General features: G+C 37.2%; 2 protein-coding genes across 13 annotated transcripts in view; both read right to left on the minus strand.

Annotated features, from left to right (window-relative positions):
- Window positions 1-5250: 5250 nt before the first annotated feature.
- FGFBP2 (fibroblast growth factor binding protein 2) lies at window positions 5251-5841 on the minus strand. The gene has a single exon (XM_009570207.2). It carries the CDS (start codon window positions 5839-5841, stop codon window positions 5251-5253), a length of 591 nt encoding a protein of 196 aa, XP_009568502.2.
- Window positions 5842-5878: 37 nt separating this feature from the next.
- Window positions 5879-27224, minus strand: part of PROM1 (prominin 1) — a 63532-nt gene continuing 42186 nt past the window's right edge. For 5 of the 12 annotated variants that reach the window (XR_008449697.1, XR_008449702.1, XR_008449700.1 and 2 more), the window contains 17 exons: window positions 26980-27139; window positions 24764-24916; window positions 24313-24436; window positions 23807-23910; window positions 23191-23275; window positions 21744-21890; window positions 21451-21522; window positions 18343-18435; window positions 17575-17601; window positions 17136-17189; window positions 15577-15657; window positions 15431-15499; window positions 14777-14869; window positions 13126-13241; window positions 11994-12709; window positions 10050-10090; window positions 5879-9820 (listed from right to left, as the gene is read on the minus strand). Coding sequence is in view for 3 of the 12 variants with exons in the window: in XM_054065682.1 (XP_053921657.1) it covers window positions 10072-10090; window positions 13126-13241; window positions 14777-14869; window positions 15431-15499; window positions 15577-15657; window positions 17136-17189; window positions 17575-17601; window positions 18343-18435; window positions 21451-21522; window positions 21744-21890; window positions 23191-23275; window positions 23807-23910; window positions 24313-24436; window positions 24764-24916; window positions 26980-27139 (1397 nt within the window). In the remaining 9 variants the exon portion in view is untranslated. The remainder of the gene's footprint in view (window positions 9821-10049; window positions 10091-11993; window positions 12710-13125; window positions 13242-14776; window positions 14870-15430; window positions 15500-15576; window positions 15658-17135; window positions 17190-17574; window positions 17602-18342; window positions 18436-21450; window positions 21523-21743; window positions 21891-23190; window positions 23276-23806; window positions 23911-24312; window positions 24437-24763; window positions 24917-26979; window positions 27140-27224) is intronic. The other 7 variants (XR_008449704.1, XR_008449703.1, XR_008449701.1 and 4 more) reach the window with 4 other exon arrangements.

Raw genomic sequence — 27224 nt, forward strand, 5'->3', positions numbered from 1 at the left:
CACCGCCTCATGGCCTAAGTTCACCAACACGACTTAGAAGACATTGGTGTCCCTCTTGCTCTGGCTTCCAGCCCCTGGCAGTGTCCTGCTAGCCACACCTGCCCTAAGCACCATCGCTCCCAGCAGGATCCTGTGGAACAGCCAAAATGCTTACACCTGCAAGTAAACCACACTGCTCGGGCCCCAGAGCCACAACTCAACCCCACTGCAACACATCCCAACACAGAGCATGGAGGCCGTGAAACTTTTTCCCCAAGCAAATACAGGTGCTGCTGAAATACTTGAGCTTCAGCTTCATTTGTGCCATCTGAGGCACTAAAAAGCCATGACAGTCTCAGGCAATGTTTTCTGCTCACAGAAGCAGAAACCCTGCTCCATGCTTCCTTCCAGTCGCGTTCCCAGACCAACCAGGTCTTTCTCGCAAGGACATCACAGAACCTTCTCCAGCTGCTAACACTAATTTGTGGATGCCCATGTTAAATTTCTGGAATGTAGAAGAAGGGGAGTGATCGTGATCCCAGTATTTTAGTGACAGCACCCACATGGCCCATGCCTGCCTTGAAAAGGGAGTGAGAGGGGATAACAATGGGCAGCACTCCTGCCTGCCAGGGTGTCTTGGCGGAGGAAAGAGCAAGCCTCCTCTATCAGAATTTTGATTTTGCATGGATTTTGCTCACGATTTCATTCAGCAGGAAGTTTCTATCCCTCTTCATTTCCTAGGCAAATTGTTGATTTTATTACAACTGCGTTTGTGGGGAGAGTCCCCTCACACTGTGTTACACTGGGAAGGCAAAAAAAGGAGCAACTAATTTCACCATCTGCACATTGATTTTTATGGGAGGCAGTGGCTGCAAAAGAGTAATGCAGTTTTGCACATCTGCAGCTAGCAGAGCTGAAAGGACACCTCTGTTTCCCCTCCTGACTACAATCATTGTAAGCCCAGAGGCAGCGGGAGCATACCATGGGTTGGACGCCTATGACGAGCAGCTGATTATGTAGTTTTATAACCTGCTGGGGAGAGGGTGGCAGGGAGTGGAACACGAACTTCTGCTTCAAATCAGACATTGGCTTCTTTTTTTCTCACTCTGTACATACTGTAATAAAGCTACTGTGGAAATTCAGCACCCGGCCCCCTGCAGAATGTTTATGCAGTTAACTTCGTGTAGACCCACAGAATCTTATAATGGTTTGGGTTGGAAGAGACATTAAAGATCATCCATTTCCAACCCCCTTGCAATGGGCAGGGACAACTCCCACTGGATCAGGTTGCTAAAAGCATCATCCAACCTGGCCTTGAACAACTCCATGGACGGGACATCCATGACTTCTCTGGGCAACCTGTTCCTGTGTCTCACCACCCTCACAATATAAGATTTCCTCCTAATATCTAATATAAATCTCCCCTCTTTCGGCTTAAAATCATTACTCCTCATCCTGTCACTACACTCCCTGATAAAGAATCCCTCCCCAGCTTTCCTGTATGCTCCCTTTAAGTACGTGAAGGCTGCTATAAGATCTCCCTGGAGCCTTCTCTTCTCTAGGCTGAAGACTCCAACTCTCTCAGCCTTTTCTTTTATGGGAGGTGCTCTAGCCCTCTGATCGTCTTTGTGATCCTCCTCCGGGCTCACCCTAACAACTTCATGTCCTTCTTGTGCTGAGGATATGATGTGTCCATGAAATAACACCAAGTCTTGTCATCATACTGACTGTATCTATTTCACTTTGTTTTCTTATTCCTATTTTTTTATATGTATTGCATCCTTTTTGTCATTGCAAAATGATCTGTGAACCCTAATGAGAGCAATTCTTCTGTTTGCATAGGGAAAAAAAAAAAAAAGAGAGACAAAAGAAATCTCCTATGCTGCATCTGGCTTGTCTTCAGAGAAGAAGGTAGAGACTGGGAAAAGTAAAAACAAGAGAAACAGAAAAAAGAAATCAACAATCATGAAACTCCTGAAGAAGTAAAAAATGGCAACAAACAACTTCAGGAAATTTTAGCTCTCCCTTTGTCTTATATTTGTGGAAGATCTCTGTTTCTAAAATCCGTGCTATATCACCTACAACACCTACTGAAAACTAAACAGGGCAAAATGTAAGACTGCAAGCCATGCATGAATGACCAAACATACCTAAACAATTCTATCAGAAAACACCAGAGTGCACTACTGCATAGTTGAAATAATTTCCATGCTGACTAAGCAACATTATTATTGAAGCGTGGATTTGTTCTACTGTAACAGAAATAGCCTACACAACACAAATTGTGATTTTCTTCCTTTTGGATATTAGATTTCAAGGCAAATAGACATGATATTCAGTGTTCCTTAACATCTGAACTTGTTGATTTTCCCTGCTGCCAAAACCAGGCTAAGTAAAAATATGTACTGAAAGACAGAGGTACTGAACCTGATGTTATCCCGGACAAAGTATTTGACTTAATGATGGGATCTGCCATCAGAACACAAAGAAAAGTCTCTCTTGTTCAATTTGATATAGTTAGAATGGCTGATCCAAGAGCATTTTTTATACTTTAAGGACACATGGACGCCAAGAGATGGGTTCATTATTAAATAACCAGAACTTTTAAGCTTTCCTCTATGTTTCCATTGTAAATCATAGAATCACCCAGGCCAGAAGGCACCTCAGGAGGTTTGTAGTCCAGCTTCCTACTCAGAGCAGGGTCGCGGTGAATTTGGACTATGATGCTTAAACTTCGTCCAGTTGGCCTTGAAATGCTCCACAGATGGAGATTCTGGAGCTGCTCTGAGGAACCTGCTCCTGTGCTCATCCTCCTTACAGTAAATGCTTTTCTTTTCACCATGTCAGAACCTCACTTGTATTGATTTGTGACCACTATCTCTTTTCCTCCTACCACACATATCAGTGAAAAGCCTAGCTCCGTATTCTCTATACGTCTTCATATTTACTGGGAAATGGCTATTAGGTCCCCTCTAAAACCTTCTCCAGGCTGAACAGGACACCTTTCCTTGGCCTTTCCACACAGGATCGTGCTCCAGTCTCAGCCACCTTTTGCATGTTTGCAAATCAAACAATTGCATTAATTTCTATCACAGAAATAAGTGAATAGGTGAACAACTACATTTTTTACTCACAGCAGAAGAGCCTGGCAAGGGTAATTGAAATTACAAATTAAGATTAACCACATTAGATTTATGGCTGGCAAAAATACAGACTTGCTTGAGCTTGCATTTTATTAGCATTCAAGTGGTATTTCTGCCTTGCTCAGACAACCTTCAGCACTGACACTATGTTCATTATTTGCTGTTACTTTCCATATATTTCAAGAGGTTTGGGGACAGAAAATTATTTCAGGTTTTTTTTGACAGAAAATTATTTCAGGGTTTTTTTGATTTTTTTTCCAGTCACAAAGTTTAGTGAATGAAAAGTTATGAAGTGAGAATTACAAATCTGTGAGCAAAGATGGAGAAGTACTTAGGCGTAACAACACCCTGCTGAAAATGTAAGGCTAATATAGAACACTACTAATTTCTGTGGTATGAAGTTTTTCCAGCTATATACCTGGTGTGAAGCTCACTTGGAAACAAATGGGATCGTTGTTAAGAAAGAATCTGAATATAAATGTGTTGTAATCTCTGACAATAGGCTATTAGGTGTTGCTTTGTGTTTTGATGAGACTTATGCAAGTGCCCAAGTGCACAGACATGAGCTACCTTTCAGAATATTTACAGACCCAAACATTAGTAGTACCACTAAGGGATCCTAATGACACTGAACTCCGCAGATGCATTGAAGATGAACACTTCTAATTTGCTAAGTTTAGAAAGGTATTCTTACATTATTCTCTAATTTATCCCATCTTTTTTTTTCCCCTGCTGGCTGAAAATTATTATTGTACTACAAATGTAAAAACACTGAAAATATTAATGAAAACATGGTCACACTGGGAAAGTAATGACTCAGATCTGTAACTACCTTATGCATTCTACCAACAATCTCTTAAGAAACAACTATCAAATAGCCTGATTTTATACAGGTAGCACCATTTAAAATTTTATGAAAGCACACCGAGTATATTTTCAAAAACCTTATTTTTATTGTTTGCGCTAACTGTAGCATCATTTACAGCTTTCATCTCTAAAAAACTGAAGCAAAATCCTATTAAAAATCAGCATCCTTAAAGTGGAACCTTAGTTACATAACTGCAGTAGACGTTGGTGTGGAACAGACCCAGGAACAGTTCATTCATCCTAACACTTTAAGTACAGGCACTCCAGTTTCACGCATTTTTCATGGCTGTTAAAACATTTCATTTTAGGGGTGCAAAGAGAAAACAGCTACAAGTTTTATAGAGATTATGTAAATTTTTAAACCAAAGTTCTTATATCTAAATCATTAAACTACAGCAAAGATCCTTCTTCAGCTGTAAAAATTTTGCTCTGCAAAACAAAAAAGAAAAAGAAGAAAAATTAGTCACATTGCTGTATTAAACACACGTAAGATCACTGGCAGCCTAAATACACATCATATATTCCCATTTCTGTCAAATGCTGTCAGATTTAGTCACCAGCGCCTGGCTTTCTCTCTGAGCTGAAATGGAAGTGGGCATAAACCAAATCCCTTCTGCAAGGGTTTTCTTTTTAAATCCTGGCCGAAAACCCAAAATTCCTGTATGCAGTCCCCTATCACCTCTAAAGAAACAAAGCTGCAAATCAAGAAAGGTGATTTGGTTTTATTATTTTGTGCAAACTGCTTATGAACTAGTTTTTAAAATTTAAATGGTTAGTTATTAACCAGAAGTTTTGATAAACAAGCTTTATCCTTTCAATTTCTGAATGTATTTTTATATTGTTCTAGCCTACGCATTTATTATTGGATCTGATGCATTTGTTCTTTATTGTACTTCACTGGCTTAAATCCAAAAGTCAACACAATAGGGAAGGAATAACAGAAGGTGGAAAATGAGCCCAATTCAAACAGTTACAACCAAAATACCACTGGATGAAAAACAGATGGGACAAACATCTCAGTACACACTAAAGATCTGACAGGAGGCTGTCGGGGAGTCCTGAACTAGTAGCCATCACTGGCAGTTTAAGCTGTCCAGATGCCACAATACAAGTTTTGCTGTCTTAGATTTTAGTGAATGAGCAGAGAATCTTCCCATCCACACCCCTGAGAGAACGTAAAGATCAAAATAAAATAAAACTACACCAGGATTAGGTATTTTCTGCTGTGCTTCAAGATGGGGGTTTTACCTGAAGCGAATCCTTAACCTCTAAAGATGCCAATAATGTAGGAGCAGAAACCATGCAGAGATTCCCAGCAATGTTCCCGTGCCAGTTTCATTGCTTCTGTTTCAGGCCCTTGACCATGCTGGGTTGGTTTTATAAGAGGTAGTATTGCAGGTTTCCCTATTTTCTTAACAGAGCTTCTCTCTGCTCCCCCCATAGAAGTGGAAGTTTTCTGGACTGCTTTGTCCTGGTTTGCTAGATCTTCTGGCTCCATCCCAGCAGCTATTTGTTTCATGAGAGCCTCTGTGGGAGCCTTCTGGCACATTGTAGTCTTCAAAACTTGTGTGGACTCACAAGCATGTGGGAGCTTTCTAAGTTCCGCAGCAATCTGATTCCAGTAAATCTTCGGATTGTTTCTGAAAGCACGACAGACTGACGGCTTGCCATTGAACTCACACCAGTAGGACATGCCTTGGCTTTTGCATTCAATTCTAAGTTTCATTTCTTCATCCCCAGTCATGCTCATTGTGCAAACATCTTTGGCTTTAGTCCGGAAATTGATTTCTTCACCATTGCTTCTTTTCTTTGGCTTCAGCCTCTGTCCCAATCCTTCCATACCACAGATCATTACTAAGCAAAGAAGAGCAAAACTCTTCATGGTGAGAGGAGCTGACTGAGAACCTTGAGCAATACAATCCGAAAAAGTGAAAGCAGTTAAGTGGTTGCTCACAATTTAAAGCCTTGGTGCACAAAGAAGTCTCTTTCCAGCGAAACACGGGATGTAAGGGTTTGGGGTTTTTTTTATAAAAGTAATAAATCACACTTCAGTAGGCATGTACCCATAATTTATAGCCCAAGGGAGAGTCAAATAACCTGTGAACTCCCAGGTAGGTAGCAAGACAAATCTTGTAAATGCAGTTAAATACAGAACTTTAGTTGTATAACCGAGAAGCACATTCCTATCCAGGATGAACATGTCATATTCGATTTTTAACAGATACTTTCCATTCTCCAGCTGCTTTATAGCCAACTTCATGCCAGAGCTTGTAAGACCATATTAAAGTAAAAAAAGATAAAAATGCCAAAGCAATCTATGCAGCTACATCTGGATTATTCTAAACATGTCCTACTAACAAGGGCTGATTTGTGGAACAGGCTTTCTGTGGATTTGTAGAGTGTGCAACTTTAGTACTCCATTCTGTTAGCACAACATGCAGCGAGGACACATGGAAGAATCAACTTTTAGACTTGCAATATTTAAGTACAATAAGTACAAAAGCTTTCGCAAAATAAGGTATTAAAGACCTAAATATAAATCAAACATTTGGAAGTTTTAACACCACTGTCACACCATGGGTTGTTTTCAGCCAACAGTGTAAGACAAGAGAACCAGCTTATCATGGGTCTCAGCAACAGGGAATAGACCCAAGACCATATCAGACAGATATTTCTTCTTTATGACCTTTCACTTTTTATTTTTCATATTTTCCTGTGCCATAAAACAAAGGCAGGAGAGTAGAAATATTTCAGTACAGAATCCTGCAGTAGCAGTTTCTGCTGCAGTATCTAAAAGCAGAGCTAAGGACAATCATGGCAATTCCCTTGGCATTCAGAAGGTCACATGGAAAAATTCCTCCCACGTTGCTGCATGCAACAGTACTTTTCTAATACAAAAAGACACATATGCTACATCCAGCCTGACCTGAACAGCTTCTGGAAGGGGTATTGTATTATTCAGGTATCCTTGAATAATTACGGTGTTATAGAAGCTCCAGGTTTAAGAATGGCCGTGCACAATTAAATAAAATACTATGTCGTATATCTAGACAGATCTACAAATAGGTGTTGCTAAAGAAATTACCGAGACAAAAACCTTCATTTAAAATAGACAGTGAACCAGAAAAACATAATTGCAAAAAATGCTTCTCTAATACTCAACAACAAAGTCTCCAGCTGCTGTGGCACGCCACATAGTCGGAGAGCTGCCTCCTTGAAGACTGGCTGTTCCTGGTAGCCCTATCTGGCACCTGAATCTTGTTCTTCCAGTGAATATGTCATCAAGTTTGCCATGACACAATATCATTTGATGGAGAAAAACTTGTTTCTTTTCATGTCTTCTTTAAGGCTATTTTAAGAAGATTTTTAGTACAGTCCTCATTTCTACCTCCTTGCCATTTGTTTCTTCTTCTAACTCTTTCTTGAAGTACAGTGGTGTGGCTCTCCTGCCAAATCTCAGGAGAAACAACAATGGTACAAGTCTACTAAGAAGATTTACAATTCACTTTTGTTTTCTGGGGAGTCTTCTCATCCGTCACCCAGCCAGACTGAACAATCTTGTTGCCCACCTCACACTTGATTTCAAGGATTTGAAATCCCTACTGCAAGCACTCAGGGATCTCCTAATATTTTACAAACAAATGTATTATTTACACTTGGTTATGCACAACAGCAATGACAGTTCCTAGATTAGAAACTAAAGGCATTAAACTCTCTTGTTTTAATAATGGTTAGAGTTCGAAACAACTTAAAAGTTACTTTATAGCAGTTTTGGATCTCTAGTTCTAAAAGTTTTTAAAGTGTAATCATGAAAACAAATCAAACAAGCATAAGGTTAAATACCAAAGCCTGGACTCAAGAGCTCTAGTGTATTTATGTATTACAATTAATATGTTACTGCCAAGAGTTTCACTCCCATCTAATGTTTGTGTCCTCTGGCTGCCTGCATTTCAGATGAAACAGCTCATGGTCTGTTATATCAGTGGAAAACAACGATCCTTTCACAAGTTAAGCTAGGACGGCAGCAGTGAACTACAGGAGCTGAAGAACTGGCAAACATTTAATTCTGCAGTCAGTGCTACAGAAACAACAACAGGGACAAGCAGTAACACCTAAAGCACCAGCTTGAATCTTACCATCTTTGCATAAATCACATCCTTTGTGGAAACTGGAAGCTCCTTCGCCCAGAGTCAATACTCTTTCAGTCCTTCCTGCTTCAACTTTTGGTCACTTATCTTGCTTAAGCTAAAGTTATCAATAAAGGTCAAATATAGCAGAAACATTTTATTAGAGACTCCCCTCCCCCCAATTTTTGCAAGACTTTAACTCAGTGCAGCTCTTCTGAGTCAGGTCTATACAACAAAACAACTGAGATTCAAACATCAGGTAATTAAGCAAGTTCTTTTTTATTTAAATGAATTTGGAACATTTTCTCAAATTAAAAATAGAAACTTTTAAAAATCTGCAGTTCTGAACATTACATATACACATATGCTACATACCATCAATTAGAAATGTTTCCATTTATGACCCAAAAATGAAAAATTTAAGGTTACTCCAGATTAAAGATTGGTTTCTCTTTACAGCACTTCTTTAAAATTACACGAACGATTTAAGGGATTTACTTCAAGTTAATGAATCTGGCTGGAAACAAAGTTAACAATACTGATATATGAAGATACACTATTTTAGACCAATATATCCAATTACTTCACCCGCTGCAATGTTTTACACTACCAACACAGATACTTTTCATCCTGTTGATGAATTCTGCTAACTAATGCAGCATTGCAACTGTATGCCTAAATTCAAGGCAATAACTCTAACAGAACAAATGTTAACTCCAATTGCTAAAAACTTTTGCATTTCAATAACGGAAATCATATTTTGAAATTATTTAGCAAAAACAGTGTCACTGCCCCCTGAAAGAGCCACAGATTAACAGTGATACTATTAAGGACACCACAGAAGTGGGTGTGAATGAGGAAAAGGGAAACAGAGAATGTAAAGCATTCTAAAAATCACCAACATATGACATCTCTCATGCTCGTTTTGAGTACTACTGAACTTTAGAAAGCTTAGCTTTTGCACTATATTGAGCATCACACACATTCCCAACCCTCCCACCCAAAGAGTTTCAATAGAGCCAACTCCAAAAAGTCTCTTTTAGGTCTATACCGCAAAACCCACTAATTATAAAATAATTGAAAAAAAGAGGGAGAAAACAAAACTGCAACTGAACTTTTCAGACACACAAGGAGACATTGTGGATCCCATGAATTTAGTCCAAAGTGGTCATTCAAGAGCACCAAATAGCAACACTGAGCATGCTGGTAAATTCATTTGTGAGATTATTATACAATATTAAAATCTCAACTAAACACATGTAAGTTTTAAGAAAAATGAATATACAAAAGTCTCTGTATACAAAATGTATTTTTATGTAAACGTGTATGTACTGTATTTAACACAAATCAACAATTTAAGATAAGAACTTGACCGGTTTGTCAGAGGAATACTAGGCAAAGGCTGTTAATCTAATTAGTTTACATACTGTGATGTAAGGTAGAAAGCCCAGTGTAAAAAAAGTAAAAAAACAAAACCCATTGTAATTCAAGCCTTGAACAGTGGTATTTGAGAGGCAGTGCCTTGACTGCAAAATATTCTGTACAGTAGTTTATGGCATAACATTCAATAGTACATTTGGGATTTACAGTACGGGTGACATAAAACAAGCAGCTCAGGATTTGGAAGATGAATGCAAGTGCCAATACACTTGGAGGAATAATGATATATTCCTGTAGAAGAATCTTGAGCCTCATTTATATAACCTGGAAATAATCACAAAAACAATTCAGGAAAATTTCATGAAGACAGAATTATAAAGTAATGTTAACAGAATGAAGGCATAGATTTTTCATATGAACATCAATATAGTTCAATTTCTTTTTTCAGTTTTTAAACCTTACAGTGCTCATGTTACAGAAAGCGAGAGCAGCCTTCTTAAAAATCATAAAGTAGTAATAGACCTAGAAATGACTTAAAAAGCTTATTGCTTACCCCTTACTGTTTCCAGTATGCGTTACCACTGTTCCACAGAGCTACACAAGAAAAAACACAAATAAAAAACATCATTTTCTTTTGCCCGAAATGGAACCAAAATACTGTGTCTAACTAAGGTGAGACATTGGCATGAACAGTTCTCAAAATTTTACCCATTTAATCAAGAATTTTAATGGTGGCAGCATTCAAGGTTATTTGTACCTTTGACATGTATATAAAAATACCCACGTAAGATAGTAATACAAATATAAATGTAACTAATGTATATTTCATTCTTTCTTTATAAATGTAAGATATGTAAATACAAGTTACTCGCATGTCTTTCCAGCAAAATAATCCAGTTGATTTTGAAGATCAAAAAAACCCTTATGAGATTGTTTTCACCTGCAAAAGTACGGGTGTACTGAGATCTATTCAAAGTCCTATCTCTCCAAGTATCTTCCAAAAGGGTTTGTAGGAAATGAAAAAAAGCAAGGATAGCATACAAGCAAAGAGGATGCTGAAATGAAAATGAAAATCAAGTCTCTATTGCTATGGGAATCCCAGACTGAGAAATTCAAAGCATGTATCTCTCATAATTAGCAATTTTTCAAATTATCTCTGTTACCACATCAGAAGACAGCATTGCTTCAAACTGAATCCTTGCATTTTATTATGGAAGCCTGTTTGAGTAATTAAAATTTAGGAACATGAAGTCAGGTGAGTCTTTGTATTCTGGAACACTGTATTAAATGATCCATCAGCCACCAAAATATAACAGAAAACATGTTATGAACCTCACGAGTATTAACATCCATATTACGGATTCGTAGATCAGAAAGGGACTTTTAAGGCCTGATCAATTATTAGTTTCCTCTTATGTAAAATACTGAAAGTCCTTGAGGGTTCTTACACATGCCATGGACAGCACTTTTGAATTAAACACCCTGTTCTTTAACATAAGGGATGCCTTTAAGTTGCAGAACAGACCACGACAACTGTGATCATAAACACCACTAAAACCATCATTTTATATAAATACTTCTTTCAGAACGAAATGTAGAATCAAGATTTGGTCAGTAAATAATTATTGTAAAATACAGTTCTAATAAATAATAATATACAACTGACACAGTCATAAAATCTGGCAAGACTTCCAAACTTTGAGCTCTCTTGGTATTTACCCGTTACTGAAAGGATGGTGATATCTTACTTCTCTGCCAATATCCAACCTATGCTTTCAGTCATAAAGTTGCAAGTTAAAGCACAGTGAGCTACAGATTTCAATCATAAATTAGATCCTTCCTTAAGCAACTTGGATATTTTGGAATGCCAAATATTGACGTTGTGGGACATCCAATGTTACTCTGTGGAAATAAAGTCTTGCAACTAGCTAAGGTTTTCCAGCACAAAAATTGCAGAGATAGAAAAGAACCCAAATCTTGCCCTTTTTAAACATAACTTGAATTTCTTGGTTTGTGATGTTATGCTAGTTCTGGGATGGAGACACACTCATTTTCTCTGTTCATGTTTTCTATGTGCCCTGAATCACCTGCCTGTTACACAGGAAAATCTCTTCTCCTCATCATCAAAAAAATAAAACAACTCAGAAGTAAGACTGCCTCCCAACATACCACTTTCAACTTCTCTCGGCGTTATTTCAATATTATTTATCAATTAAGACACCCACTGCACTAGATATATTCCAGGTAATGAGGTATTTAAGATAAAATCTAGGCAATTGCTTTGTTAAGTTGCTGGAAATTACTATGGTATTTGATGTCACGTGAAGAACGTTTGAGAAATATAAATCATACATCCTTTGCTATAGTGAGTAATCATGCAAAAAAACAACAGAGAATTAAGTTATTCACACTACAATGTGCAGAAAATTGGACAGGTGATTCATATAATAGATTAAGTGAGGACACATGAAGGCATGCATTTTCAGACTTGGTTTACCTTGTAAAAACAGGATTGTGTATACCATATAAATGCTCTTTATGATAACCATTATTACAATTTCCTGTACTGTAATAAAATAAATACACCAATAAAGACTATGTTAACTATAAGATGCACTATGTACAGTATGGCTTCTAAGACATGTCCATGGATGATGGTATTATATGTAAAGATAAACTCTGTCTGTACAATAGAAGATAACTTTTCCTTTGTAACATTCAGAAGTTATGGCATAATTATAATTTTACATTTTAAATATTTTTATATTTTCCAAAAGTTAGTTAATTATTTCGCTCTTCTTGTCGAGTTGGATACTCTATTATAAAGTCTGGTGAAACAGAACACGTTACCTCTTTTGAAGTATCAAGTTACATTAAATATATAACCCCCCCCATGTGAATAAAAGAATTTTAACAAATACCAGAAAAAAGGCCTTACGTTTTCATGAGTATAGTTTCAACACTAAAAAACACAGAAAAGGAGGAGTAATTAACTGGACACTAGCAAGTGGATAATTTTAGCTGTACAGGCCTGTTTCTGCTCTCCTGTCTTGTGAATGTGTAATGAAAAAAATGACCAGTGTGAAGTTTGAGGAATGCAGTGCACAGGCTAACTAAACAATATGCAAGAGTAGAAAAGAAAAAAACACTGACGGGAAAATATGTAAGAATAGTTATCATAAAGTAAAATGCCAAGTCCCTGAGACAGAGGAACTGCAATTGAAAAAGGAAAGATTGGTTAGAAATAGCTAAGACAGTAAGAAAGCAAATAAGTAAAGGAGGTTACAAAGCAGGCATAATTGACCTTAACAGGTTACTTAGCGAAGCTAATCACTTGCACATTTGGAAGTTATTTACATAAATGCTGCATATGGAGCTCTGAAGACCTTATTCTGAAATTAAATTTCTCAAAGTCAGAGCTGGCAATATCTGCACAGTCATGGCAAGCCAAGGCAACCAAAGCCCACCTGCATGAAGCACTTTGCAGGCATCAACCCAAACCCGCACTATTTCACAAGGACATGTGGTTCTAATCTGACAGCACAGAAATTTTAGAGATTCATGTGAGACACTAAAATAAAACATTTCAATCCATTTCCCACTTAGCTTACTTGGGAATATATACTTACTCATCATATACATCCTCTGTATCCATTCTACGATAGTATTTAGAGAGTTTTACAGCAAAAATTATGGCAGGAATTAAAAACATTGAAGAACCTCCCAAACCAAACCAGAAGGTATTCTGGAAAAAAGCAAAATACAGGAATAAAAGATCACAGAGAAAATTTATCAGAAAAGTGCCGAATCCTTGCTTAATATTCTAAGCACTGTTACTGGAAGAACACAGTGGAAATTAGTGGTACTGGCCTTCTGGACTATCTGAGGCTTCTTACGCTAGTGAGAAACAGGGCACATGAAGTGTTCTTCAACATCAATATGAACTAAAATGAGAATACCACCATCTTATAAATTTAACCACACAGGAATATGTTCAAGATTGCTCAAAGCCACACAGTCATAATGCCCCAAGAAGTTATTCAACATAGTCAGTCTTGGGCTAGAAAGTAACTTTGTGTCTCAGCATTAATTTACTAGCCATATTATTTCTTTTCCATTGCTCCATATTCTAAAGTAGTTGTCTCTCTTGCGGTTCTTGTCAAAATCTGAGCTTCCAGCACTTTCTCAAGATAATTTTTAACTTGTCAACTGTGGCCTATCTGTGTAGCTAATTTCATTATCATACAGTTGACCTGAGTTATCACCAGATGTTAAAATGATTTTTCAAATTTGGTTTGCATTGGCTGGAGGAATTTTGAATTGAAAGCAACTCAGCTAACTTCCATTATCAGGAAAACTGTGGTCCATCTACCACCATCTACTACTTTTGTAGCTAGTGGCTACAAAATGGAAAAGAGAAAAGAGAAGCTCTGTAACTTACAAGATAAATCAATGAGTAAATGATTCTGGCCATTTAGGAGATTTCATGGTTAAACATTACCAAGGTCAGAATGCTTTGACTTTGTTGGCTACATGCATTTACTGTTGATATGATCAGGACCTGGCTGGAAGTGCTATGAACCTAAAAAACAGCTAGGAGATTCCAGGCATGTGGTTTCTTATTCTATTTTTAATACATTCTGTCCTCTTTCCAAGCTCTTTTGCAAGATGAGAAAGCCAAAATTACCCTTACATACTGCTACAAGTCACGCTCAGAGACTCCACTGTACAGGAATGAATCAAGATCTGTCTACTACAAGTCAAATGATAAAAAGTTCTTTCACATCCCTGTGGTTTTCCAGATTCCAAGAAAGATACTTGAGAATGTTTTTCCTTGGTATTTCTCACTCACTTCCTGCTCCCGTCCCATCCTCTTAAGTTAGAAATGTTTACAGCTGAAACTTCAGATCTTTATGCTTTTCCATTTTAAGGTGGTTCAGAATCAAGCAAACTGAGAACCACCCTTTCCAGAATTTTCATTCCAAAACAGTAGTACTGTATTTACTTTGCCATTCGAGTTGGAAGAAATTCAGTAAGAACAGTTCATTTTACAGAATTCTTGCTAACAGAAGCCTAAGTTTAATGGGAACGTAAAACAAGTCCAGCACTGGTTTGGCTTCGGTCTTGATTCAGATCAGAACATTTTTTCCTTGCATAACTTTGGATGTGATACTTTATTATACTTTAGAATAGTCTAGCCAGAATAATTAAATGCAGATTTATGTTCAAAGAAGTTCCCACATGCTGCCCCAATTTTGAGTAACAGAAAACATTTCTTACCACAGAATCAGCGATATAGCTGCATAAAAAAATATCTACTGTTGTATCTACCACATTGGCAATAGGCTTGCACGCTGCTACCTCCATGGCAATCTGAAAGACAGATTAAAAATAAAACACGGTTTGAAGTATCTAGCAGAATATAATAAGAATCTCAAAACTTGCTTACAGTTGCAGATACCATTTACTAAATTGTTATGTCTCACCCCATCCAAATTAAAAATGAATTCCAGTGGGAAATGCTATTAACTGAACATACACATCTTTAAAACATACGCTTACTTTCTGAAAGGCTGCAGCTGAAGAAAGAAAAATAAAACAGGATGCTAATGACATCAGTTTGAACTAAGCAAGGTCAGGATCAATGCAATATTAGGACAAGTGGTAGATTTGAGGCTAGCCCTGGAAAAATGATACTGTGCTAAATTTGTATTATATTCCGATCAACACAAGTCATTATTTCTATTTTCCTTTAAACAAAATGGAACTATATATAGAAGACATGTTTTCCCCTTCATAATATGTACAAATATCTTACAAACTGAAATTATAAAACATACTATCAATGTAACATTTTTATTATCATCATAATTATACAGCTTTTTAAATGCTTTTTTAAATGCAGCTTCTCTTAATGATGTAAATGCACCTTACCGACTCCTTGACCCACTCAACATATTGCTCAAAGTAGCCAACAATGGTATCCATGTACTTTTTTGTCTCCTAGGAACAGAGAAAAGTAAGTCAATCTCTGTCTCCAAGACATGATACATTAATGTACATTAATAAATAAAGCTTACCTGGACAACAACTAGAGAAGCGTTGTTATTTATGAGAAGCTGGGCAGCATTAACTGCACTAATGACATTTTTCACCTTAACCTGGAGAGGAAAAAAACTTGTTCAACATAAATAAATCCCTTTCAGGCTGTTACCATGGCTCTGCAACCACTGTCAGTAACCTATTCTCTTGAAAAAACAGCACCACAAAAGCTGAACACACATGCAATTCCACACAGTACCTGAGCCTGCCTAAGGATTCATGAGAATCTGACAAAATTTCCCCATTACTAAAAAAAGATGAAGATATCAGTGGTTACGAACAGCACCTTTTCCTGGAACCTATGTAACTAGTTCATATATTAGATCAGCTTTCATTTCTGTTCTCTTTTCTTTCCTTAAACGTAGATGTACTTCCATCAATGTATGTATACACACTACAGACACACACAGTGCACAGGAATAATACAGTGGGCCATATACTATCACAACTCTTGAATATCAACTAGAATATGCTGCTGATCAATATTCAAAAGGATTGAGAACACTTCTTCAGTAGATATACAACTCCATAAAGTCTCCAAAAAAAAAAAGCACACCAAGGATAACGTACACACTGCCTGACACTGTAGGGAAGTTTCCTAAATATACTTAGGGGTCAAACATCATCCTTTTCTTGGCAACACCTTATTTCACTACCACGAACATCCAAGTTCAAAACACAGATTCTAAAATACATCTAGCTGGTCTGGTGCTGTGGATGGGTGAAAACCTCTGTGGGAAGAATAGGAGTAGGTATGGCCCGTTAAGCTATTGTGACTACGACTCTTAGGTACTAGCTAGTGTGGCTGGGTACTTGCTACCAGAGCCAAGGCAGGCTGGTGGTGACAAAGCTCTGCTGCCAGAAAAGTAACTATCTTGTTGCTTATTCTCCTGAGTCTGGCAAAACATGAAGGCAGCTGGTCTCATTGTGGTGCAGGCACCAGCTGCTAGTTAGAGGGGAAACATGGGGAAGCCTCTATGCAGATCCACTTTCCCACAGCAGGACTGATGCTGCAGGAGCAGGAAGGTAACGAGTACAATGCTAAAGAAAGAGGCTCTAGTGGGAGCTGGACACTGGACAAGGGGTGCTTAAGGATGTGAATCACAAAGATCACTTCTCTCCGTTTTATTTTTAACAGTGGACAAGGGGTGCTTAAGGATGTGAATCACAAAGCTCACTTCTCTCCGTTTTATTTTTACATTTTGTTTCTTCGTTGTTACCCTCAAGTTTTGTATTCAGTGATTCTAGAAAAAAACCCTACATTTTAGGACTATGAATAACACAATAACAGGACAGTTAATCGAAAATTCATACTTCAAAAAATATCCCAAATATCCTTTCTTTTTTTTTGTCCCCCTCTGTTAGCAAGGGAAGTCAGAGTAGATAAAGCTGTGCTTTTCTACCTCACTGCAGTACAATCTCTTCTGACAGCAGAATAGCTAGAAAAAGCTGTACTGAAAATATATGCCCTGCATATGTGGCAGATGGATTTAAAACACATATAAATGTTACTGAGGCCAGAAAAACAAAAGCTTACCATAAGTTCAGATGATGTCCTCTTCAGTAACCTAACGCTCTGATTTAAAGTGCTCTAATAGAAAGGGTGGGGGGTGGGAGGAAAAAAAAAAAAAAAAAATCAAGTCATTACTTCAGCTAAGTTCTCATTTATTTTAACATTGTATGCATACTTGGATCTTCTATAGATTATTTTGTTTCTAAAACAACATATTGCATTATATATAATACCAACAGTTGTATTAAAAGTGATATATTGTGGTTTTAATCATTGAATCAGTACTTCACTAACAGCACTAAGTAGTCATGAATTGTGTGGTGGAAAACTTCAGATTTAACTGAAGTTAGCAGCAATAAACTGAGTAAGATTTACTTGGAGGGAAGAGAGAACAGCTAAAATCAGAACCAAGTGTTCAGAGAATTCTAAAACTGTGCAATTTCAGAAGGGAAAAAACACTTACCCTAGCTTTAACATATTTCTTGACAGTCAGTTTTGTAAAAAAAAAAAAAGATATGAGAATAATTAGGAGTTAATTAGGAAAGACCAGCATAGAATCAGAGTGGAACAGAAGACCTAATGCATTTCTATAGGAGGGCTTTGTTATGGGCAGAAATACTGTATCTGGCACTAGGATAAACTAAAAGTATTCACGCTACATAGAGGAAAAAACACCATCAAGTTTGTATGTGATTCACAGCTTGATACTACACAAACCAGTGCCTTGCAAAAAACAGGCAGAAAAGGCCCTTCTGCGTCTTTTAAAGCATCAATAAAAGATTCTTATTTGGCTCTAAATACTAGTGTCAGGAGTTTCCGATTCCAATACTGTTAGGAAATTGCAAATTCCAAGAAATAAAAGTGTGAATGTGATAACTGCTTTTATTACCAAAGACAAATGGTAAGCAAAAAGAGAAAGTGAGGGATATAGGGTTAGAATTTTGTGAAGTTCTCCTCTGATGCTTCTTTTATTCAAGTGTAATAACAAACAGATATGGAAAAAAATGGGAAAGGAAAAGGTCATGATTTTAGACAGTAGTATATCATAGTAGCATTTTAAGAAGGAAAACTATTTATTACACACATACTTTATCCAGATTACTCTTCAGTGATACAATGCAAATACAATCTGTGCTTATATAACAGCAAAAGTCCAGCTTTCTAAACTCTACTTAAGAGATTTAGAGAGTAATATTTTCTACAAAAATTTAATATTGCTTTAATATTTTACCATAGCTTGCTCTAGTGGAACAACTTGCTGGTTATGAATCGTTCGAATGTTGTTTGCATGTCCTTTTAAGGCATTTTCCAGTGCTCCTTTTGGCTGCAAAAAAAATGCAATTATGCAGTATTGTTCAGTAGTCTCAAAGCTTTCCAACAAAGGAAAAAAACAATGGAAGTTGCACTTTACACCCATCTGCTGCAGAACAGCTGATGCTAACAACAGGACATGGCAAATTGAATTCCACACTCAAGGAGGGAAAAAAATCACCATATTCATAATTGAAATCTTAGCAACCAAAACAGACATATTATACTGCTTTTCTGGCTATAACAGTATCAGCACAGATTTGACTGAAGAGAATTTTCACATGGTGTGGAAAGTATCTTTAAACACAGAAGAGTGAGCACATCCCTCAACCCCTTGCTGCAAGTCAGATTTCATTACAAGAACCCAGCAGCACAGTACCCTGGCTAGGATGAGCGTTTCCTAGTCATGGGTAACTTGCTTTTATTTTGGACACTATCAACATTATCTTGAGGTGCGCTCTGCTTTCTGAGGAGCGAAGTTTAAATATTTTCAGGCAGTAACTTGGAAAGGCATTTGCAAAGGCTACTTTCCATTTCTGCAGCTCCCGACTTTTAGTCAGATATTGATTTGTGCCCTGATTTTCATGTGTGAATGACTGTCTGGAGCTCACACTCCTTGTGAAATATTTCAAAATTGGATTTTACTCTCAGAAATACATGTCTTTTCCATTTCCTTTTCATGGCAAAGTCACTTGGCTGCCTGCATACACACTGAATACACAGTGAACAAACACTGTGACCTCCATTTGGAAGTATAATGGCAGACCTCAATGATGTGTTTGCTTCCTGTGAAGTGTTCACACATGCAGTCAGCTGTGGTCACTGAGCAGTTTCATGATGCTTCCTCTGCTGTATGGACAAGCCAAATCCATTTACATAATAACACCTGGGAGTAGTATTGCTCCCTTCTTTACACCCTGACCCCTCCATTTGCTCTTTCCAGTGTAAAACTGGAGACCTTATTACTCTCTACAACTACCTGAAAGGAGGTTGTGGAGAGGAGGGAGCTGGCCTCTTCTCCCAAGTGACAGGGGACAGGACTAGAGGGAATGGCCTGAAGCTCCGTCAGGGGAGGTTCAGGTTGGATATCAGAAAAAAATTCTTCACAGTAAGAGTCATTGGGTACTGGAACAGGCTGCCCAGGGAGGTGGTCGAGTCGCCTCCCCTGGAGGTGTTTAAGGAACGGGTGGATGAAGTGCTTAGGGACATGGTTTAGGGAGTGTTAGGAATGGTTGGACTCGATGATCCAATGGGTCCTTTCCAACCTTGTGATTCTGTGATTCTGTGAAAACATTATGTACAGTTTTGGTAGTTCTGCCAGAAAACGCAAACTGCACATCCAAAGTTAGTAATCTCAAAATTTTTTAGTTTATTTTTGTGAACTTTAAGGGCTACCACTAATAACAAAATGGGATTATAAAATACCCTTGGAAACCAGAATCAATTTTGATGCAATCTAACTTTTATAAAAAGTCGTATTGTTGAGGGAATTTTTGGTCGTTTTGGGGTGGTTTTTTTAGACATTTCACAGATAAACAGAATAGCATCACAAGGAGGAAAAAAACATACGCTTTGACAGTAAACACATTTAACGTATTTTTCTTTGTCCTTTATATGACGAAATTACTCTGCCTGATCTAGTCTCAATTCTAATGCTTCCTTTAGACTCCATTATGAAAAATAATGAAAAAACAATCTACCAGAACAATATATTTTCCTTTATGAAGCTATGTAGAACATACCTTATATATATATATACACACACACATACACCTTCTATATACCTCTCTATAGAAGAGGCATCTCAGAGGCAATTCTATGTTAGGTAACATTTCAACTTTTGCTTAGAAAATAGCCCCAAAACAACAGCAACTCCCCCACCACCTGTATAACCTTCAAAATGACACAGTAAACATTGAAAAAGGAAGTGAAGTTTGGCCAAAGCTACTGGTATCTGTCCAAGTAAGCAGACAGTCTCCATGAGTTAACGGGCAATGTGTGGCTCACTCACAGTGCCTGGAGAGGATGCTAACAATAGAAAACCCACAAACAGCCTAACCTTGATGTGAGTGCTCATGTGGCAGAAAAAAGACAATAATGCAACAGGCGAGATCAAATTATGCAAAAATCTGGAGTAAACACACCAGGAGGCTCTACTGGTGCCCTCCTCTTCCTGGAGGAGGGATGGATGTGTGATAAATTCAAACAGCACAGTCTCAGACTACTGTCTGTGTTTCTTAGTGATACAAGCAATTTTAGTACGTGTGCAGCATAACTCTTTTCTCCTGCATCGCAATGCAGGAATCTGTCTTGAGCCAGTGTCCAAGCTACAATTCTCATGTTTAAAAATAAATAGAAAGTGACCTTGACATGCATACAAACATATCAACTGAATATTCACTGTCTGTTAACACAAATGGGTCATTCTGCAAGTCCATTTGCAGGCAAAGTTGTAGCTATACCCTCTGACCATTATCCATGTGTCTGCATTCAAAAAGCCCTTCAGAGCAGACAGGATCTCTTTTGTGCATTCTCCCTCCACAATGGAGCCCCAGTTCTCATTAGAGCCTTTATGAGCTGCCACAGTATTAATTTGATTGCTAATTGCAAAATCTTCTGCTCACTAACTGAAAGAAGATTAGTTCAAATCAACTTTTCCATCATCATCTAACCAATTTTTCTTCCAGCTGGGACCCTAAAACATAGATCGCATCACAAGAAATGCCTAAAGAGTATTCCCCTCATTTCTTTGGCAAACAGCGCAATATAAAAATTACACTTCCAAAGCAGAAGTTGTACAACAATTAGCATACCAAAAAATCAATAATTAGCAATATTTAAAGTAAAACTCATATGCAACATTATTCTTGGAAGTTTTTCCTTACATGACAATGCATCATGCACATGAGTATCTAAAGCACAAGAATTCTCCCACAGGAAGTCTAAAAACTTGTCTATGTATTATATTTACACTTACATAGCATATAAATAATACATTTTATGTATTGTATTAGTGAATTAAACTTACCAGCTGGTCTGCTCTTGCTTCTAAGTCATTAGCAAATGACAGAAGATCAACCTTGGTAACACTTTTATTGATCTGAAACAAAATGTGAACAGAGGAGAAAGAAAAAGAGTATGTTATTAATGCATTACAGACTGCTTGCACTTAAACACATTACCTACTTTATCTAGCTTTTACTTCCTTAAGTGTTTGACATTTAAAACACAAAAGTAGATTTTTCTCCATTTTGTCTATTGTTACAGACACATTTCATTTTATGCTTTGTCCCAGTCACATCTCCAGTTTACTAGTCTCACCTCTGTCAAATATGCTGAAAAGTTTATCCCTTCTATTCCTGAAGAACTGAAATTCAGCAGGTTTTCCTTCCCAGTTTCATCCAGCAGAATGATTTTACTGAGGTTTATCTGAATATGTTCAATTTTAAGTGCTACATCTTCTGTATACTGAAATAAAGAACAGAAATCATTTGCACCTCGTGCACATTCCTCTATAGACCCCCACTAAAAAGCATCTTGGTTTTGCTGATTCATCACTTCCATAAAGAAGCACACACTGATTTTTTCTCACATCAGTTTAGTTCAATTAAATCTGACAGAATCCACCAGGCAATGTTCTTCTTTACCCACAGTATCCACACATTCTAGCCAGGCTACATTCTAACCTACCTATGCATCTTTCATACCAATGAACTACTTGCTTTCGATCACTTTTTAAGCAGGCTTCTCTGAATAGCTGTTTGTCTCTCCTAAGAGGAGACAGAGGCAAAACAGAATTCTCCTTCCCCTCAAGGAAACGTTAACCTCAAAATTTTTTAGTTCTACTCCTGGTCATAATCAAGGAAATCTGGAGAAACACAACATCTCAGCTGTGGCCACGACAGACACTGCTGTTGTAGCCACACGATTGGATCAGACTCCTCTAAATATGTTTAACGGTGACAAAAGATGACTTGCTTACTGTTACCTGAAGTCTTCTCGCACACAAATCTAAAATGTTACCTGTCCTGCACAGGCAGCAGAGCAATAGATGAGAAATTTGGAAATCTGACTTCCTTCCCAGTCTCCACCATTAGTCTGCTGTGGAAACTAAATTTTCTGTCTTTGTAAATCTCCCCTATTCTTTTTAACTTTTTTATTTGGGGCAGGAAAAGTATCTATAAGTGTCAGTAGAGTGCTTGACAGAATGGAATGTGGATCCCCTAAGGGTTGCTGTAAAGAAGGCAACCCCAAAATTAAAACAGTCATGTAATGACAGTGTAGTCATGCATTACTACAGCTTAACTCAGAAGATTTTATTTATGCTAACCCTTTCCACTGAAATAGGAACCATTCTCAGGAGCACAGCATACCATATCCTGAACAAATATAAATCTGACTAGAATCAGAAAAGAACAAACCAAGAAAGGCATTTGTATAAAAAGTAAGACGCTCATTAATAAGTAGCCTTTGGAAGACACTACACTTGAACCTTTTATGCAAGTTTCAAAATTAAAAACGTTAATATTGGCACCCATAAAAATTGTATCTTGGAAAGCCTTCACACAGAGGCTGGTAAAGAACATCTTATTTGTAAATAGATTTCTTTCAAATTATCTTGGCTAGTTCTTGCCTCCTTGCAGGATGTATTCTATATATGAAAAAATAACCCAAACATAAAACCTAGACATGCTATACGGTGTTTACAGGAAAGTGCCACTCCCGTATTCAAAAAAATAATGAACTCACCCATACTTTCTTTACTCACCATACTAATATTTAGAAATTCATTGATATTGAAAAGGTGTTCGAGATGAAGGGAAGTATAAATTCCTTTGTTCTCCTTGCAATCACTATAAAAATAAAAATATTTATTTTTATATATCAATATTTATATTGATAATATTAAATAAATAAAATAATAAATAATATTAAATAAATAATGATACTATTAAATAAATATTTATTTTTAGATATCATTTATTTTTATATATCAGTCTAAAAACCACTTGAGGGTCAAGTGTTAAGAGAATGATTAACAGTATTGTCACATTCTAAGAAAATCGGCCTTTAAAAAAAAAGTTTTGGCTATATTTTTTGAAGCTCAGTCTATAGGAAAGTAAGTAATTAACAATTTCTGCTGTTCTCAAAGATGTAAGACATTTTTTCAAAGAGGTCAACTAGTATCATTATACAATATTACACTACGAGCATCTCTAATAATATATATAGAGGGAAAATGCTTTTGCTAGTCATTCACTAGAAAATAAGAATGTCTTCTGAAGCATACATGACTTCAGCATGTGCTTGATATATGAAGCATGGAAGATATCACAAAAAAAATATGTGTAAATTGAATTAGATCTTGAGCATAACTTCAATACCTGTACACTTTTTCAAAAGTCAAGTTAATATTGGGATTTTTAAACAGGATGCCGGAAAGATAGTTTTTCCAGTGTTTATTTAGCAAGTAGGGAGTATCCAAAACCTAGAAAACAAAATTCAGTAATGTTACCGTAAATCTAAGTTTTCAATTCATGAATTTATTCATATGCTATCTTTTGACACATACCCACACCTAAGCTTGTCACTAACTAATGAAAATATAAGCAAAACAGCGAATTCAACTTCTCTGGTTCAGAAAGGGAATATTGAAGCTTCATGTGACCAGGAAATGCTGAATTACACTAAAATTTATCTCCAAAGGAAGGCAGGCATGCAGTATTTACACCGCAGAGCAAATTAAACCCAGAGAGGATGAATGAGTGTAAGGGAAAGTAAAACCAGATCCAAACTCACTTGAAGTGATCCATAGAACAAAACATGCCATACATAACTGAGGGGGCTCATCGGGATTCTATTCACTGTTTAATAACTTCAATAACTTCACCTTGAACACAGTTTTATCTTCAAAGGGCTCGCAGACAAGTTTTTCTACATTTCCACCTGTGACAAACGTAAGCACCACTACAACCATCAGCACCCAGGAGAAAAGAAAACTGAATCCAACACCACTGAAAAAGAAATAAGTCAAGTAAGTTTTTGCTTATTAAGAACAAAGTATATATACATGGGGCAACAGTGAAGCCAACAGTTAGCAGCTGTAACAGACATAAGAACTGGTAGATGATTTAAATACTTCTGTGTGTTCTATAATCATCTCTTTGTCTCTCCTCTCCCACTCGTGGTTCCTGAGGTATAGGGCTAGTCTTGGGGTTTTTTTGTGTCTGACCTTGCATACATAGGTAGCCAAACAAATTCTTTTCATACATGTATCTTTCCAAATCAATAGAAACAACCTTCTACCTTTATTTTATTTTTTATGAATAAGTGAAACTTACGCCATAAGAAAGTTTCCTCCAGTGTTGGAGATGCAGCCTCTGGTTGTTGGAGAAGCATGTTTATCATAACCACAGGTGCCACATAGCAATCCAAGATAGTAAAAGATAAGAATCAGGACCACCATGCAGCACAGAATGAGACAACCCAGCCACCTAAGGAATAAAGGCCAAAGTGCGTGGTTATTAGCATGCCAACAACATACTGGAGGCCTGCAGAATACATCAGGCAATACTGTATTCCCAACCAACCCATCTGTGACCCGTATTGAAATGGTAGCAATGAAAAAACACTTTTCCTACACTAGCATATATTTTAGGCCACAGCATAATCACTGTTGGATTATAGACAGCTGCTGCTGAAGGGGTGGCAAAGAAACCACAGGAACAAGGTGTTCCCAACTGCAGTTACTGTAAGTTAAACTGTACTGAAGTGTCAAAGCACTCCAACAGAGCAAACAATGACTCAGAGGAGGGAGATGCTCAAACAGCAATTTATTCTAGAAGCAACAGAGAAAATTATGAATGTGAACCAGACATTTGTTGTGAAGTACATAATCACTCTTGTTGTAAGGTTTACTACTATTCGCATAGTGTGTTAGGACTGTAATTATAAAGAATCGTACTTAAAGCTGTTAAAACCTAGGCCTTCAGTGTCTGTGCTGGAATGCTTTCAATGTATGGAACATTTAATGGAATTTGATCAAGAGAAAGATCTTGGATAGGAATTGAACTTTCATTTTTATTAAGTCACATTAACAGTTCTATCTGTCCACGTATTTGGAGCACATCCATTTATTCACACATTTTCTATCTTATCCTAGCCTTTTACTCTCTCCCAGTTCCCTCTGCCCTTCTTTTCCCTTTCATCATCATTTCTCCCAGCTTAATCTCTTAAGTTCCCTCTCCTCCTCCCCGTAACCTTGTAGAAAGAAAGCAGGAAACAGAAAAAAACAGAGAAAGGACGATTGTAATGAATATGCACAGCCAATAAAGAGAAAGAAAAATACTATTGTTGACAAGCCTATTCCTAGAAGAATACTTATTATGAACCACAAATAATGCACCCGTAATTAAGAAAGGGATAGATAGAAAAGAATGTGGACAACTACCAGTCTGTTGGTTTCATTTGTACCTGAACTACCCACTAGGCTAGGTTTGCCAAGAACAGGTATTTTATATGCCATGTAGATTAAATATGTTGCTCCAGTTTTTTGAATCTCAATACAAGATTAACAGAGGCATACTGTAGCAGAATGAAGTGATATATCTATTTGGTTAAATGGAATCTGAGCTTCAAAGAAAATACTGATAAATTTGTCAAATTAAGGCTCACCACTGCAATTAAGGAATGGGCTAAAGGCAAGGTTATAATTTAGGTTCTTAAAGTTCATTCCTCTGCTCATTTTTATTTATTTATTTATTTATTGCATTACAGCCATTAGCACATTTATTCTGTAGCAGTGAAACTGATTATGACACACAGATAAAAACAATTATTGACTATAGAATCAACTGAAGTGTTAAAATGTAGGGAGAACTTTGCTGAGTTTGAGGACTCGCATGACTAAAACTGGACAAATTTAAATGGTATGAAATTAAAAGCTTTATGCTTCTAAAGAAGAGACTATTACTCAATTGTAGGTGGCACACAAGTTTCAAATAGGAAGAATTTGTTTTTCTCAAGGTATAACAGACCCATGCACTCACAAGGACAAGTACTACACCAGCAGGAACAATCACAGATGCACAAACATTTACAAGGTGTGAGGCAGAATCCCTGCTACTCTTCCTCTGTGGTAGAAAGGTTGCCATAAAAAAGGATTAGCTTCAATGCTTCTCCGATCCTGTCCTCTCACAACTTACATGCAACTCAACAAAAACAAGCCCTAAATAAGAAGTTGTCCTGGCATTGTGAAACAATCCATTCCTCTGTGTGTTACATCTTCAACAGCTATGTGTGTACATCCTTCCTGAAAAGGACCTGAAGGCCTCCAGAGCAGAAACTACCTCTTGCTCTGCAGTGGAACAGCATCCAGTTGCTGGGTAGCTGCAGTTCTGGCTTTTAACAAAATGCCAGTAACAAGCAATTGCCTTACAGCATCTTTGTTTCACCGTGTTCATCATAAACACTTTAAATTGCCTTTACAGAACATTAAAACATTATAAAGTATTAACAATAGCTAGCACTTCACTCCTGCCTTATTCCCTGCACATACCTGTAGAAATCATACTGCTCTACTACTGGAAAATAATCTTGAACGTATGTTTCACTCTGTGTAAGATATATCATCAAATCTGCTAAAATCTTCTGAACAGGGAGTGTTTTTGTGAAGGTAGTAATATTCGAACCAATGGATTCCAGCACATTTTTGATATCTAAAAGAATAAACATATTGAGCTGTTACAGATACATAGAAGAAATTTAAATTCCACACATGCATTACAAAATGCTATTAAGCCA

This window comes from Cuculus canorus, chromosome 4 (genome assembly GCF_017976375.1).
Source record: "Cuculus canorus isolate bCucCan1 chromosome 4, bCucCan1.pri, whole genome shotgun sequence".
Classification (NCBI taxonomy): Eukaryota; Metazoa; Chordata; class Aves; order Cuculiformes; family Cuculidae; genus Cuculus; species Cuculus canorus.